Genomic DNA, 15436 nt, shown 5'->3' with positions numbered 1-15436 from the left:
CGCAAGGCTGTCACTTGGAGTTAGGCTGCTCAGCACATTCCACTTGGCAGCTTGTGCTCCCTGCCCACGTCCCCTTTTCCTGTCTCACATAAGTGAGAGCTCCCATCTCTCCTCAGCACCCTCATTTGCCTTTGCCAGAAGAACTCTGCCTTTCTCCACAGGGGAATTGTCATTTCAGTCATATTCACCTGCTTTGAGATGGGATGGATAAATGGTCTTCCTCCAGTGGCCTATGGGACTGGGTCTGCTACAGAGGAGGCCTGCCAGGCTCTTGGGGCTGCAGATGTAGCCTTTTGGCAGCTGGTGTTATTCCGGAAAACATGCCTCCTTTGAGCCTGAAGGTCCTTCTGCACAGCCCCTCTTTGTCTTACAGGGCTGGGCAAGCTGAGGCATGGGCTTTGCTCCAGTTCTGTGTGATGTCCACCTTGATTGGGTCAGTTTGCTTCAGGTTTTCTTGCCAGTATTTCTGCCATGCTATGTTTCATGAAGGGCTCTTCATGAGGTTTGAAAGAAAAAAATTCTGGAAATAAAACCTGAGTGAAGGAAATAGTATTCAGAAATTTTCAGAAAATGTCACATTATAGATTTGGAGGCAATTGTAACGGCAGCTTTGAAAATCTGCCCATCTGTCTTACCTTCTAGCTCAGCTGATTTATTCTCTACCACTTGTGTCTTACCTGAGTACCCAGCATACAAAATCAATAGCAAATAGGTAAGGTTTCCATGGATGTATTTGTATTGAAAACTTAAAGGTCACATCCAGATGGGCAATGAAGCTTTGCTTTAAACTTGAAATTAATATTTTTCAGTCTTGGTACTTCTTTGTATTTATTGCAGTCCATTTCAGAACAGTCATATGTCAAAAAGAGTTAAGAAATGGTATGAAATAAATTCTTTTTCTTGGTGAACTAGTGGTGATTCAGCACCACACCAGTAGGGTTAAATTGCTTCTTTTTTCAGAGATAGCTTGGGTAGTGCTGGTCAGAGTAATTTCATATCTGCACCCATCTGCACAATTGCTTCTCGCAGGGCAGGAGCCAGGAGCCTCAGATAGTCCTTACCATCCTCTGCCTGTGCAGGCGTGGTCCCCTCCTTTCAGATACAGCCTCAAAGATGTGGTCCTTGGAAAAGGGTTTCAGCCTGGTGCATTAGTTTCCCACTGGAAATGGGTTGTGTCAGAAAATGATGGCAAAGTGGCTGTGCCCATCTAAGGGTTATTGACACAGTGATTAGGAGGAGTTACAGAAAGTCACTGTATGTTTCTAGGCCTGTAGAAATAGGAGCATACATTGTTGTGTCTGCTTTTTACTTTTATTTCCCCTTTCTCCGTAGCCCTATTGCTCCCTTCATCTTCACTTGAAGGTGTCAGACAACCCCTATACCTCAGGAAACATCGCCAGCCGGGACACTGCACCCAGTATTATTGTAGCTTCAGGTATGAAACTCTTAAAAATTGCCTTGTTTGATGTGCAAACCTGGACAAATTCTGGAGTTTGTGGAGGGTGTTGGGTGGCTCTGGGGTGTCACACACCAGTACTGGGAAAGGAGGCAGGCTGTCAAATGAAAATCTTCATGGACCTTCATCTTGTCAATGCTTTTTATGGAAACTGGCCTTCAAGACAGAGGAGATCAAGTCTAGCCCTCTACTCCTGTGAGCATAAGATCAAATCAGGGCATTTCCTTTGCATGTGGAGGTGTGTAGAGTTGTATGTATTTGGTCTTTTATATATTTTTTTTTCAAAATGAAATGCCTTCCTTCTTCTCCCTTCCCTCTCATTTTCCTCCCAAACCCAGAAATTCTACAAAATAAATAAATACATTTACTCCCCTGATTTTCTTATCCTGCTGTTTCTGAGAGGGTTCCTTCACTAACCTGTGCTCATCTTACAGGTAATATAGGCACTGAGCTATCAGACAATGACATCAGCATGTTTGTTACTTCTGATGCTGGGAACACTTGGAGGCAGGTAAATGACAAAGAATCACTGGTTTAAATACAAATCAGGAAATGTCATAAAAGCAGATTCAATCTGTCACTTGCTTTTTGTTTCATTTGGCTCGGGGTAGCTTTTTGCAAACCTTTTACAAAAGAGTAAACTTCCCTTCTCAAAGGTACACAGATGTTCAAAGAGAAAGATGAATATGCTGTTAGACTTCATATAACAGAAAATTATTGTTATACTCAGAGTTTGACTTCAGTTTAACCCCATAGCAAAGAGAACAGAATAAATTATCAATAATAAGGAGAGAGAAAGTGTTATCTTTTACTGCTGTAAATCCCTCATGCCAACCAAACTATTTTTCTTTTTGTCCATGACTATACTTACCCAAAAACCAGCAGCTTCACTGGTTTACTTTTTCTCACTTCAGCTGAGACTCACTTCACCTAAGCTGAGTTGTCCAAAGTTTGTTGTCCATTTATATGGATTATTTTGCAGAAAAAGTCAAAATTCAGAGAAAGACAAAATTCAGTTTGCCTTGTTCCAAAGCTACCTTCCTGTGGAAAGAGACTGGATGATGAAATTATATCTAGTTCCTAATATTTAGTTGAGTCTCACCTGTTAAGAAATACCCTCTAATGTGTTTATCTTCAGATCAGGAAATTCTGTTATTCCTATTTTCTGAAAGGGATATCAAGTCATGGAGAGAAAGAGTAACTTTCTCAGACGAACAAGTGCTGCTGTATAGACTGTAGAGCAGATGTTTGCAGAAAGTTAATACAAAAAAGACACAGGGAGAGAAAATATTTTCCAATATTTGATAATCCAAGAATCTAATTATTTAGCAGTGTTTGACCGGCCTCATTTTTCTGTCTAAATCAGTTATTTGAGATGGGGCCAGACATGTGCAAACACATGAAATTCTTCTTTAAACAAAAATTTGTCATTGAAAGGAGGGAAATTGTTGATTCTTGCAAAAAAATCATATTTCTAACTTTCTGTCAAGCAAGGAAAGAATGAATTTTCCATGGACCTGGACAAACAGTGGGAAAAAAATGCCCAAACAATAAAAAACTCAGTCCAGGAAATATATCTGTAATTTCGTCTACTTTATAATTTTCCTAGCACATAACTGTCCTGTGTCATGATCCTACTTCAAGAACTGTGACATTTTCTTAGGATAATAGGTTTGAATAAACACTTTTTTTTTTTTTCAGATCTTTGAGGAGGAGCACAGTGTTCTGTACCTGGATCAAGGTGGAGTACTTGTTGCCATGAAACACACATCTCTGCCTATCAGACACCTCTGGTAATGACTCCATTCCTGTTAAATGGCTGATGTCCCTCTTTCCAGATGCCAGGAAGTAGGCACTTAGTATGCATCCAGTCTTCTGCAGCTCTCATCTAGAAAGTATTAATTAAGATACTGGCAAACATTAGGTCAGATAAAGCTAAGAAATCCTAGAAACTACAGTTTACATAATTTTGGCTTGGCCAGATCTGAAATATCATCAGTATAATTCCACAACACTCCTGATTTACCACAGCTTGGCTTTTTGGATTTGTTTGTTTATAATACATATATATGTGTGTATGTGTGTGTGTGTATTGTTTATGCTTTTGTCTCTCATTAAGTTACCAAAGTAGTACTAACTTTCAAAATTATTGATGAACTTGCCTTCTGTGTGGCAGGCAGCACTTATGCACCAGAATTTTGTTGAATAGATTCAGGGTTATGTAACTGATAATGCAAAAGTGCAGTTAGCACTCCTGAGTGAGGAGGCAGAGTATAGCTTTGTGCTGTTCTGTATTATTTACTGCCAGCACAGTTAATGTCATATCAGAATCTGAAACACCCAGACCCAAGTCTTAAGAAAAGATGAGCGGTTCCAGGCTTTCACTTACACTCCCCACAGGGGGAACTGCTGGTCTGAAGAAACTCTCATCTTCCTAAAAAGAAGAAACTAACTTCAAAATGTTTTATATTGAGGACTCAGAAACCAGGTGTTCAAAATCACTTGTTTATTTTTAAAAAACTCTTATGCTTAGGCTACGTTTTGCCCTTTGAGCATCAATCTTCAACATATATTCTAGTTTCTACCACTTAAATATTGGCCATGGGTTAGTGGTATGATGCCAGACAAGCTTGATCAATGCTTTGATTTATGATGCTTCCCCAAAAAATAGTTATTTAAAGGACCAAAAAATCAGAATCCAATAAGAGAAGCTGTTTTCCACTTCTCCATAGCAGCTGTAGTGGACTAGAGAATCCCTTGAGTAAAATAGGAGGGTAAGGAAAGAAGACACTAATTCTGCTTTCTCCTCTAGGTTAAGTTTTGATGAAGGGAGATCTTGGAGCAAGTACAGTTTCACATCCCTCCCACTGTTTGTAGATGGAGTTTTAGGGGAGCCTGGAGAGGAAACCCTCATCATGACGTAAGTGAGCATGCCATAATGATGCTGTGGAGGTGAGCCACACGTTGTATTTTGGAACAGTGGCATTTCTGGTTGGGGACCAAACCAAGTATGATCTGCAGTCAAGAGTGTGCAGTCTTCTGTTGCTAAATCATCAGCTTATTTGTGATAGGACTGAGGGATTAGCAACATGGCTCCTTGCAAGCTGCAAACACATTATCACTTAGTTTATCAGCATGAAACCTGACTCCTCAAATTGAATGTGATATAAAGCAGAGTTACTATTGACAGATTAATATTTGAAAGAAAAATGGTGTGGTATTTTTTTGTAACTGTGTTTTTGCTGCTACATTCTTTTTCTTTTAATGAGACACAGATAAGTGAAGACGTTCTTTTGTAAAAATGAATGACAAAATGTTGCCTCAAGGCTGACTCATGAAAAATTATGTTTAGTTTCAATGTGGTATGCTGAGTTCTGCATGATGCATAAATCTGGACTCAGTATTCCAGAAACTGTGATACTTTATCTGGAATCAGATTGTAAAAACGAGAAGTATTTCTGACTGACCTGTAATAAGCAGAATATATGGCTTGGAAACTAACCTGAGCTAATAAAGATGTATGAAGAATGTTCCTTCAGGTTCTGATTTTAATTTGTGTGGAAAGGATTCCCAAAGCTTAAAATTCAGATAAAACTCTTGAAGGTATTACTGTCTCCAGCCACAAATCAAGTCTTCTCTTGACTCTTCCAGTTCAGTAATTGTAAATATTGTCATAAGTGGAAGGGTCTTAGTGAACAGACTGAAAGCTCCATGCAATTTTGCAGTTTGTAATAGGGTTGTAGATATTTATCAGGCTAAGTTTCACTTTGTCAGTCCAGTGAAAATGAGTGGGACTCTCACTGTTAAAGCAATTGATCTCTCTTGGAAATTGTGGTGACTGTACCTCTGTAACTACCAGACTTCCCTTTACTGTGTGTTCTTCCTGCTGCCTTCTGCAGTGTGTTTGGACACTTCAGCCACCGCTCAGAGTGGCAGCTGGTGAAAGTGGACTACAAGTCCATCTTTGATCGGAGATGTGAGGAAGAGGACTACAGGCCTTGGCAGCTCCACAGCCAGGTGAGAAGTGAGGGTGCTGGGATGTGACCTGAGGTAGCTAATGATCCTACAGTTCAAGATCAGCACAATATCTCCTCCTAGCAGTTTGGTGTCAGCTCCCCTCTTACTGGGTGGGTCTGTTCTCTTGCACTGGTGTGTTGGCCTCACATTGAGACTCTCTGATCCCTGAAGGATGAGCAGCTGCATTTTGGGTGTCATCCTGCACACAGACAATTACCTCAGACTTATGCGGACTTGAAACAATACAACAACAGCAGAAGAACTGCCACTGAGGCCTGAACTCCTTCACTCTTACACATCCCGTCCAATTTCTCCATCCTTACCTCCTTTCTCCCCTTCATCCGTGTCCTCAGAGCCAGTGTCTGAAGACCATTCTAGTTGTTTTGCATTTGTTTCTCCATTTCTGGCCCTCTTAGCCTCATTTCTTGCTCACTTGCTTTCATTCCTGTTCCATGAATTCTCTGCTATGAGAGTTGGGCACTTTAATCCCCAATTCACTGGCCCCCATGCTCTGCCCTGTGCATCCTGGATGCAGCTGCTGCATCACTCTCTGAACCATGGAATTCATGCCCAGCAAGGTGAGCTGCTCTGCACAGTGCCTGCACCCACCTCGGGGCACCTTCCCAGCTCTGCCAAGACACAACAGCCCATGTTTCATCAGGTTAGAATAAAATATGGCCCAAATTCTGTGGTTATATAAACACCACAGGCTTCACTGAAGTCTAGAGCAAAGCACACATTTATATCATCAAAGGGTGTCTTTCTGTATATATCTTGCTGGGCAAGAATTTAATAATGAATATGAAATGAAAGTAGCTTGACTCAGACTAGCTGCATACACAAAGCACAACTCTACACTAAAAATACCAGTTATTACTTAGATCTTTAGATGCTGAAAATCAGTACAGCTTCCTTGAAATTCAAGGAAGGACAGCATTTCAGACCAGTTGCTATTCAGGCCCTTCTGTTTCATGCCATCAAATCATCAAATCAAAGCCATGAAAAAATTTTCCACAACAATTTTAACAGCATAAAAGGTAATAAGTGAGACTCCACTGTATTTTGTTCTTTGCTTTCTTGTGCTTGCATAGGCAAAAATATCAGGGATTTTGCAGTATTTCTTTGAGAATATGGGCTTTGGATCTTGCAAAACTATTTTTAGGAAAGCTTCTGTGTACTCTTGCCTTTTGACTTCCTTTCCACTGAGATTGCAAGGCTGAGCCTTGTTCGCCAGATAAAAATGTTAAGCAGAGTGCTGAAGATGGGAAATTTTACCATGTACATAACAAATCAAATCCCCTAAAACCAAACTCATCCATGGGAAGTATTTACATAAATGCACATTACAGGTTTCTACTGAATGAAAATATTCCCAGAGCGGTCAGACCAAAAAAAAATAAACCTGCTGTGTGCCTCAGACTGTGTTTTCAGTTGGTGTGAAATGGGCCTGTATCTAATGTTTATGTGCTTTGGAACAAATTTGGAACTGAGTAAGATATATAAGTAATCTCAGATAATTTCTTAGTGTGTATTGGAGAAGTTGATTTAGTTTCAGTGAGAGCTCCAGTAGCTTTAATTAACTCCAGTGTACTGAGGTGGCATTTGGCTCCCCATCCTCTTCCCTTGAGTAATACCTCCCATTGCACAGGCTTGGAAACACCAGGTGACACAAATAGCCTGGTGGGTGTCAAAGAAGTGTTTCTGGTTTTGTTTCCAGGGAGAAGCCTGCATCATGGGAGCAAAAAGGATCTACAGGAAGCGCAAGTCAGAGAAGAAATGCATGCAAGGGAAATATGCTGGGGCTATGACCTCGGAGCCCTGTGTGTGCACAGAGGCAGACTTTGACTGGTGAGCAGTGGGCAGAAGGACTGGGTGCTCTCACACAGCACCACAGGGCTCCTCAGAGAGGCTGCAGGCTTGCAGAGAGCAGAAATTAATAAATGTGTAGGTATTGAAATGGGCTGCTCCCTGATCGTGCAGGTGTGTTAAAAGAAGGAAAGGTGGAATAGGTAAATCTGTAATCTCCTGAGGCACCCACAAAATCAGTGCTGAGCAGACCATTGTCCAGGTCAATTCCCTGTGCACCAGTAAGATAACAGGTCAGTTTAGCACATCTAACCTTAGCAATGAACAAGGGTGGCTGAGAGTAGTCTGAAGACATATAACAGCATGGTGTAAAAAATGAAATAAATTCTTCACACATACACCCATATGTATATATGAGTAAAAGTAAATGTGTGCATATACAAAGTATGCCTTCAGCTTCTAGAATCAGGTATCTAGGAAATGAATTCCTGCGTCATTTGTTCCATCTGGACCATCATGTTTGACAGTATCCAGCAGATATTGCCTTCATGCTTTGAGTTAATCTCCTTCTGAAGCCTTTTCTTCTCTGGTGTTTGCTATGGGAAATAGAGTCCATTGGTGAGTTATGCATGGCGTGATAAAATCTTCAGCTGCTGGTTTCATTTCAGTATTACTGCTGACTCACAGCAATTTGCACAAAAAGGCAGGGAACCACATTATTGAAATCTCTTTCTTACCTTTTTTCTCCAAGTCTGCAAGTTCCTTAGTATCTTGGATGAGAGAAGTGTTGGCTGCTTGGCAGTGCTGATAAACTCCCTTTGTGCCTCACCCACCCAGATCTATGTCATGTTACTAATTAAACCCAGAATCTGCTATGTGAATCCTGAAAATCAATATATTATATGGAAGTTTATAGCATTTCCCTTCTATGTCATGTTACTAATTAAACCCAGAATCTGCTATATGAATCCTGAAAAGGTTCATCCCATCAATATTTTATATGGAAGTTTATAGCGTTTCCCTCCTCACTCCTACATAAACATAGAATATTTTTTCTGTATAAAATCACAGAATCACAGGAGGCTTTTATATTGTGTCCAAAAAAAGTCCATTCTCTTGCTCCAAACAAAAATAATTATGAACATATTTTGGCACAGATTCTGTCAATATGGTTACTTTTTTCCTGATATTCCATTTAGGTTTTTTTCTAGGGAGAAAATCTGTATGTATATCATTTAGGTGTCCAAAGCTCCTGGATTTCAATCATTTAATATTTCTGTAGTAATGTAAAAAAGTTAAGAGCCAAACCAAAAACCCCAAACCATCATTAAAAGCAAGGAAATTCCCTGAAGATTTTGAACCTCTTACAGGGCATGCAGTACAATGCTGAGCCAACCTCATGGCCTTATAAAATAGTTGATGCAATTGATTCACAGTTAGTCCATTAGTGTTTAAATCCCTGGCACTTGTAAGGGACACACATACCTGAAACTTCTGATAAAAATGTGCTTTCCTTCCAGCACTTCCCTCTGAATATATTTATTTCCTTAAAATTGACTTTGTGGCTTGCCACTATAAAACTTTGCTGCTAGGTACAGAACAAAAGTACCACAGTGACATTTGCTGGTGGAAACATGCTTTTATTTCTTTAATGTTCACCTCAAGGAAACTTTCTCCAAAGACTCTGCTGGGCTGTGGGAGAATCTCTGAGAGAAAGCTTGGATGATTGGGCAAGTACAACAGGCACTCACAGTTCACATGCATGAACAAGACTCCTGAAATCTGTTTCAAGAGGCAGAAGAAGAACCTTTCTCATGCAATCAGTTTTGGTTTAGACTAGACTGTTGTGGTCCCCTCCAGTTCTCCCTGAGCTCATTATTCCTACAGTCCTCAGACTTGGATTTCTATTTTATCTATTTCAGCTTCCTTCCCTACTGCCTCTGATGAAAAAAGGTTGAAATATTGCTTTAAGCTTCCAGTTCAGAAACATTTACCAACAATACTCATCAGCAGCATAGTTTTACTTAGATATGCCAGAGTAGGACAGAAAAGGAGAAAAGAAAATGGTGAGAAAAAAAGGAATTCTGTCTGCTAAGAAAGGCAAAGCTGCTGCTGCACCACTGTAACTTCCAGTGCCTGCCTTGTTGAACTCTGCACGAGGCTTCACTGCCAATTCACCCTGCAGAAGTTGGAGGGAGGTTTGGAGGAAGTCAGGGAATGAATTCTTGCTGTGGAAGGGTACCCTCTGTGGAGTTCTTTCCTTTTCAGGGAAAAAAAACAATCACTTTCATCATCCTCATTCATGGCATTTCTGTACCTTTTTTTTTTTTTTTTTCTGGGCAGGGCTCTTAATTGAAGGAGATTGAAAGGGACATGATAGGGAGAAGCTTCTTAGCTACCCACACTTGATTTTTGGATCTTGGAATAAGTTGGACAGCTTTTTATATTGTCAGTGGTTATGGAACCCATGTTTGTATACAGAGATGAAGAAAACAACAGTCCCTATCATTGTGCTGTCATTGCTGGTTAAACACTAAATTTATATGGAGAAAATTTTATCATCTAATCTTGTCAGAGATTGGAGTAAAAACAATTGTATCTCTCTGGTCAGGTAAAGTGAGAACAAGTGTTATTGCTGTTAATCCTGCAAGTCCTTTTTTATCAGTTCAGGGGAAAAATACCAGCTATGAAAGACAAAGATTTTCTAAGGTGATTTTTTTTTTCCTTGTAATATCACAGAACTCCAGATTAATTTCAAATCTGTTTGCAGCCCATTGGTACTCCTTTCTCGGGGAAAAGGGCACATTTATTTATTGTTTTGCACAGCAACAAAACCGAGTGATATTAGCAGCGACTGTGGTTCCTCCAGCCTTGGAAGGGGACTGTTCTGCCAGCAGAGAGCTGGACAGAACTGAGAGCTGGGCCGGGCTGAGCAGGGCCGGGCTGAGCCGTTCCCTGGCTCTCCGTGCAGGGAATGATGCTCGCAGCCAGAGGGCAACAGCGCTTCAGGAATGGGGACCCTGGATGCGCTGGAGCCCTCGGCAAGGCTGTCCTAGCAACGGCCTGGAAACGAGAATCTCCTTCTTCCTTTAATTGATTTGGGTAAATGGATGGCACCGTTGCTTGGGTGTTATTAAAGCATTAATTTACCCGGTTTCCTCACGTTGTGTTCCTTCCTGCCGCCTGAGCGTTATTGCAGCGATATCTCTTCAGCAGAAACACCTCCTCGACACAGATGGAAACCTTTGGTGCTGTTCATCCTTCAGACCTGTCTCCCAGGTCCTTTAATAGGAGCTTTGAGTGGAGTGTCACGCTGTCAGTCCTCCCTCTCAGCCCGCTGTCATTAATACTGACAGCTTCTTCTGTCAGTATTCCCATACCTCACGCCTTCCTGGGAAGTATGAGCCTGTTGATACTGGTGCTGGTGGGTTTGGGTAGCCAGAGAGGCACAAAGGTGCCTTGGTACCACTGGGAATCAGGTCTGCTTATTTATTTCACAGATGATGTCAGCAAGGGTCTGGCTGGCTCTTTTTGTATTCTCTGTCACAGCCCTGCCTGCTGGGGTGAGTTCCTATGCTAAAACATCAGAGTTCTGCATCAGGAGAAACTGTTCTGACAAAGTCTAGGGAGGCAGGGGACAGACACTGAGTGTAGTCAGATTCTGCTGGGTTTGTGTGTCACCAGCCATCGTGCAGATCGTGCAGGTGCCAGCTCTGAAATACACTTACATTTACACCCTTTGGTTTTGGGCTTGGTTAGCTAACAAATAGTAATTTAGAATGAATTTTTAGTTCATTTTGAGTGCTTGTGGAAAATGCGGATTCACTGTGTGAAATCTACAGTGCATCTTTGCATCTTTAAGGGCCTGGATACCTACTGGGCATGGATTTACTGGAAAGATTCTGGGATTTTAGGTTCCATATTAACATAAGCTGGTATAGCTCGATTCCAAATACTGCAATGCAATTATAGTTGTCCACCTTTATAGATCCACACTTCAGACTGTAGCTGAATCCATCTTGCTCTGACTTAAATCCCATGTCAGGTCCTGTAGAACTGGGAAACAAGCACAGCTCCCCTTTAATACGCATCTACAATTGAATCATGGTTAAATATTAGAAAATGGTATTAAGTGAATAAAAAGCTAGTGAGACTTCTCCAGTGCTGTGGCCACAGTTACTTGTTCCCACCAGGGCTTTTGGAAACTGCTGAAAAAAGGTGACTCTTTTCAGAGATAGCTCAATTCCATTCCATTTAATGTCCAAAATGTTTGGAGCATGCAAAAACACTAGGAGCACTGTCAGCTTCTGGCATAGCTGACCTTAAGGTGAAGCTGTTAATCTTAAGGAATTTCTATGATTACATGCTAAGTCATATATTGATTTTTAGAAGCTATGAACATGGCAATCACTCATCTAAATTAACTGGTTATTTCTATATCTTAGGGCAGTAGGATTTTAATAATTTCATGTGAATTAACAGTTCTTCCAAACAGTATGTTTGTCAGGTCTCTTTTCAAATTACAGATTTCCTTAGGGGATTTCTTTTCTTTGATTATTACCTATGGTGAAAATGACGTTAGATAAAGGAATTTATCATGAGTATTAAGCAGAGATACAAAATGTCTGGAATGAATTTGTATCTAATTACAGAAAAGAACTTGCAATTCTACTTGACTAAGACAAATAGGATTCCAGTTTAAACCAGTAAAAGGCTAAAACCATAATCAATGAGAGCCACAAGACAGGCTGCTTCATACTGATAAAGCAATCCCTGATGGCAAACGCTCCATTCCTTTGTAGGAGATACATTATCTGTGTCACCCGAGTTCTTTTCAGGCAGGCACAAAATACCATCAATATATGCAAATTCCAATTCCCAGTTCCCAGGCAATGACTCGGGGAGCTGATTGCAGACTGAGGCTGATGCCTTCCCCATCTCCAGACTTTGCTGTACTGGCTCGTGCTATGGACATCCAATTGATGGTAATGCTTCTTGATTGCTACAAAGCCTGTTGTGCCAAATTGTAGGCAGCAATTTGTTGTCAGCATCAGTGTTCTGCGTGCACCAGCCTGTAGCCAAGGAATTCATTAGATTCCAAGACTGCGGAGGTGAACGGGTGGCTGCTGCATCTGTGGAGGGATATGGAGCAGCAATTCATGTCATTTGCTGGGATGATATTTCTGTAGGGCCTTAATGAGCCAGATGATTTGCAAGCCTGAAAACAACACTGTGAAACTTCTGTGCTTATAACTATTTCTGCTGTGGAAAATCCTAGCATTTCTTTCTCTTGACTTTGAGAAATATGATCCAAGTAATCTGAACTAGTTAAGTCCAGATTGGCTTGCCCAGACTTACAGGTAGGAATAGGAACCAAAACAGTGGCTTGAATCTAGACATGTGCATGGTAAGAAAGCCCAGACTGCTGCAACAAATGGGATTGTGAGTACTGATCCCCTCAGAGGCAGATTTCACTGTATTAGTTTGTTTTGTTTTCACCTGATTACAGAGCACTGTCTGACTGTACAGTGTTACAGCTTTTTAATTAGAGTCACACACGATAACTTAGGAATACAGTGCTGCAGAGTGTTTACAAATGAATTACAAAAATACAGGAGTCCCATTTGTATGTAAATATTTGTTTTCTCCAAGCAAATCAGAATGGTGTTATTCTTCATTACGAAGTGTATTCTGCAGCTATAGTGTTCTTATTCCAACAAGGATGATTATAGAAGCACATGGCAGTGGAGAATTGGCTGGCTGATGCTTCCAAAGCAATTAAGCAGCACTGAGTTGGAACCATCTGAGTAAATAGATTGATGAAAATTCAGTCCAAAAAAATGAGGAAAAGACCGTTTAGGTCATCTACTGTATTGCTGTTTCCTAAAGTATGTTCTCAATTACTTGTTGTAGATACCCCAAGCACCACAGCTGCCAAAATGTTCCTTTGGAACAGTTGTGCAGTCCAATATGTGTTTAGGAGTTTTCTCAAGTGATAAGCAGCATTAATTTCCTTTTGCTAATGTAATTTTTTTTTTAATTTTGCCATTTTAATATTGCCTCCAAACACTTTTTTTCTTTATTCAGAAGAAAAATGTTGAAGCAGAAGTGTGGTGACTGAATTATTTCCAATGTCTTTTCTTGATAACCACTACAAAAATCTTAACAAAGATAAAACATTGTCTCCTTTTTTTTTTTCTTTGTCTTATATCTTAGACTGGTACCAAACTTCTTAACATTGTTTACTAGTCACTCACTACATTTTATTTTTAAGGTACTTGAACAAAGTCTTCATTAAGTTAAACACTCTTCTTGTTGTTAATATTTTTCTATAAATATCTCTCTTGTTGATGATCTGGTCGGTCTCATCCTGATGGCTGCCTTGGGGCAGCTCTGGGAGGAGCTGGAGCAGGAGCTTCACTAACTCTGATCAGGTTGTTGGGGGTTCATCCATCTCCTGTTTTTTCTCTCTGCTTCTTTACATACATCTACAAATATGAGCCCTTAATCACATAATCTAACGCTGCCCTAGTCCTCTTCTCTTGGAAAATCAGGCTACTTGGTAGCAAGGCATTAAAGGTAATAAGTAAAAAATATGTTGCAGAAAAGTGCCATTTTAAGATCAAGGACTGTGTTGTAACTGGAATATTGGAATGGAGTTGGTAGACTCTGTATAGCAGTTCTCAGAAACAACATCCCATTACTGCCCCATTATGAACTATGGAGAAGGCTTAGTAAAAGGAATAAGAATGATTATCCAACCCAGCAGTCCTCATTACTCAACGGCTGGAAAGTAAACCCACATGTGAATGGAATACTGATTAAAGACATTTTCTGTTAGCTGGATTTTTTTTTCCCTGCAATAACATTTTTTATAGAGTCTTTGTTTATTTGGAATCAGAAACAATTTGAAATGTTTTTAGTGAAACCAAAGCAAATCTAGTCATAACTAAGCTCCAATTGTGACAAAAGACTAAAGTTTGACTTGTTTCTAACATGTGATTTTTGGTAGCATTTCCTCTTCCAAACAAAAAGAGAATTGAAGATCACAGAATTCTTTCCCATTACCAAATATGCTGTTAATGTCTTCAGGCAAGAGCTCTCTCAGGGCTGTAAATTTTTCTCTGCATCCTGTGTGATATCGTTTCCAAATGCAATTAGCTTTTTAGCCCTTCAATTTTCTAAGACATGACTGAGACAGTGATTTAACTTAGCTTAGATTTCTGGTTTTTGGGGGTTTTTTTGTGTTTTGTTTTTTGGGGTTTTTTTGAGGGAGGAGTTTGTTTGTTTGGGTTTTTTTATATTTGAGCCTAGATTTGATCCTGAGAGGTACTGTTAGTCTGTGGAGAGAGAACAATTGATGCAATACTCATAAACTACCTGCTCTGGTTCTTCTTTTCATAGTGGGATTTATGCAAGATAACTACCCCAATTAAAAAAGCTGAAGTAGAATGAAGAATCTGTTCTGTCAGTAAAAATAAAATCAGAAATCCTAGTAAACAGAGAAAAATCAAAACTTGTATTAACAGTAGAAGGCGTAAGCTAATACGGTGTTTGTTCTTTTGGGGTTTTATGTGATGGTTTCTTTTTATGTCACCACAGTGATTATGGATATGAGCGCCACAGCAATGGCCAGTGTTTACCAGCATTTTGGTATAACCCATCCTCCTTATCAAAAGACTGCAGCCTTGGACAGAGTTACCTCAACAGCACTGGGTAAGTGGCTCACCAGGCTTTACTTAGAGCACCCATATGGATTTAACCCAATGACAACTGCAGATTCCACCTATGGAGATGTGTCAGAGCTGGCTGAACACCTTCATCACCACCTTTTTTGAGTTGCACATCTGTCATCTCCATCATGTATGGCCCAGGCTTTTCTCTGGAAGATGATGCCTCAAAAAAACTTGGGGGGAGACTGTAAGGTCAAATCATTAATGTTTCTGGAAAGGCTCCCCTTAAAATCCTGTGAGATCAGGTGAGGCAGAAACACTGGAAGATAAATTTGTGGAGAGAGATGGAAGTGATGTATATGTGAAGTGAAGTAATAGATGGGCAGCTAGCCTGAATGCTGACTGTTCTTTGGCCCTTCTGGAAGCCAATGGAAGATACAGTTTAAGTTAAGATTCTGGCAGACTTCATATATGATGCAAGTGA

General features: G+C 40.3%; 1 protein-coding gene across 1 annotated transcript in view; it reads left to right on the top strand.

The window, feature by feature from the left end:
• The window catches only part of LOC120502029 (VPS10 domain-containing receptor SorCS1-like), a 141722-nt gene that overhangs the window by 89221 nt on the left and 37065 nt on the right, over positions 1-15436 (top strand). The window contains exons 9-15 of the mRNA XM_039709043.1: positions 1333-1435; positions 1891-1967; positions 3158-3249; positions 4269-4376; positions 5356-5473; positions 7191-7321; positions 14882-14995. Of these exons, the coding sequence (XP_039564977.1) occupies positions 1333-1435; positions 1891-1967; positions 3158-3249; positions 4269-4376; positions 5356-5473; positions 7191-7321; positions 14882-14995 (743 nt within the window). The remainder of the gene's footprint in view (positions 1-1332; positions 1436-1890; positions 1968-3157; positions 3250-4268; positions 4377-5355; positions 5474-7190; positions 7322-14881; positions 14996-15436) is intronic.

Source organism: Passer montanus, unplaced genomic scaffold, assembly GCF_014805655.1.
Source record: "Passer montanus isolate IOZ18808 unplaced genomic scaffold, ASM1480565v1 scaffold21, whole genome shotgun sequence".
In the NCBI taxonomy this organism is placed as follows: domain Eukaryota; kingdom Metazoa; phylum Chordata; class Aves; order Passeriformes; family Passeridae; genus Passer; species Passer montanus.
Note: the sequence above shows the minus strand (reverse complement) of the source record. Positions and strands in the feature narration are given on the sequence as shown.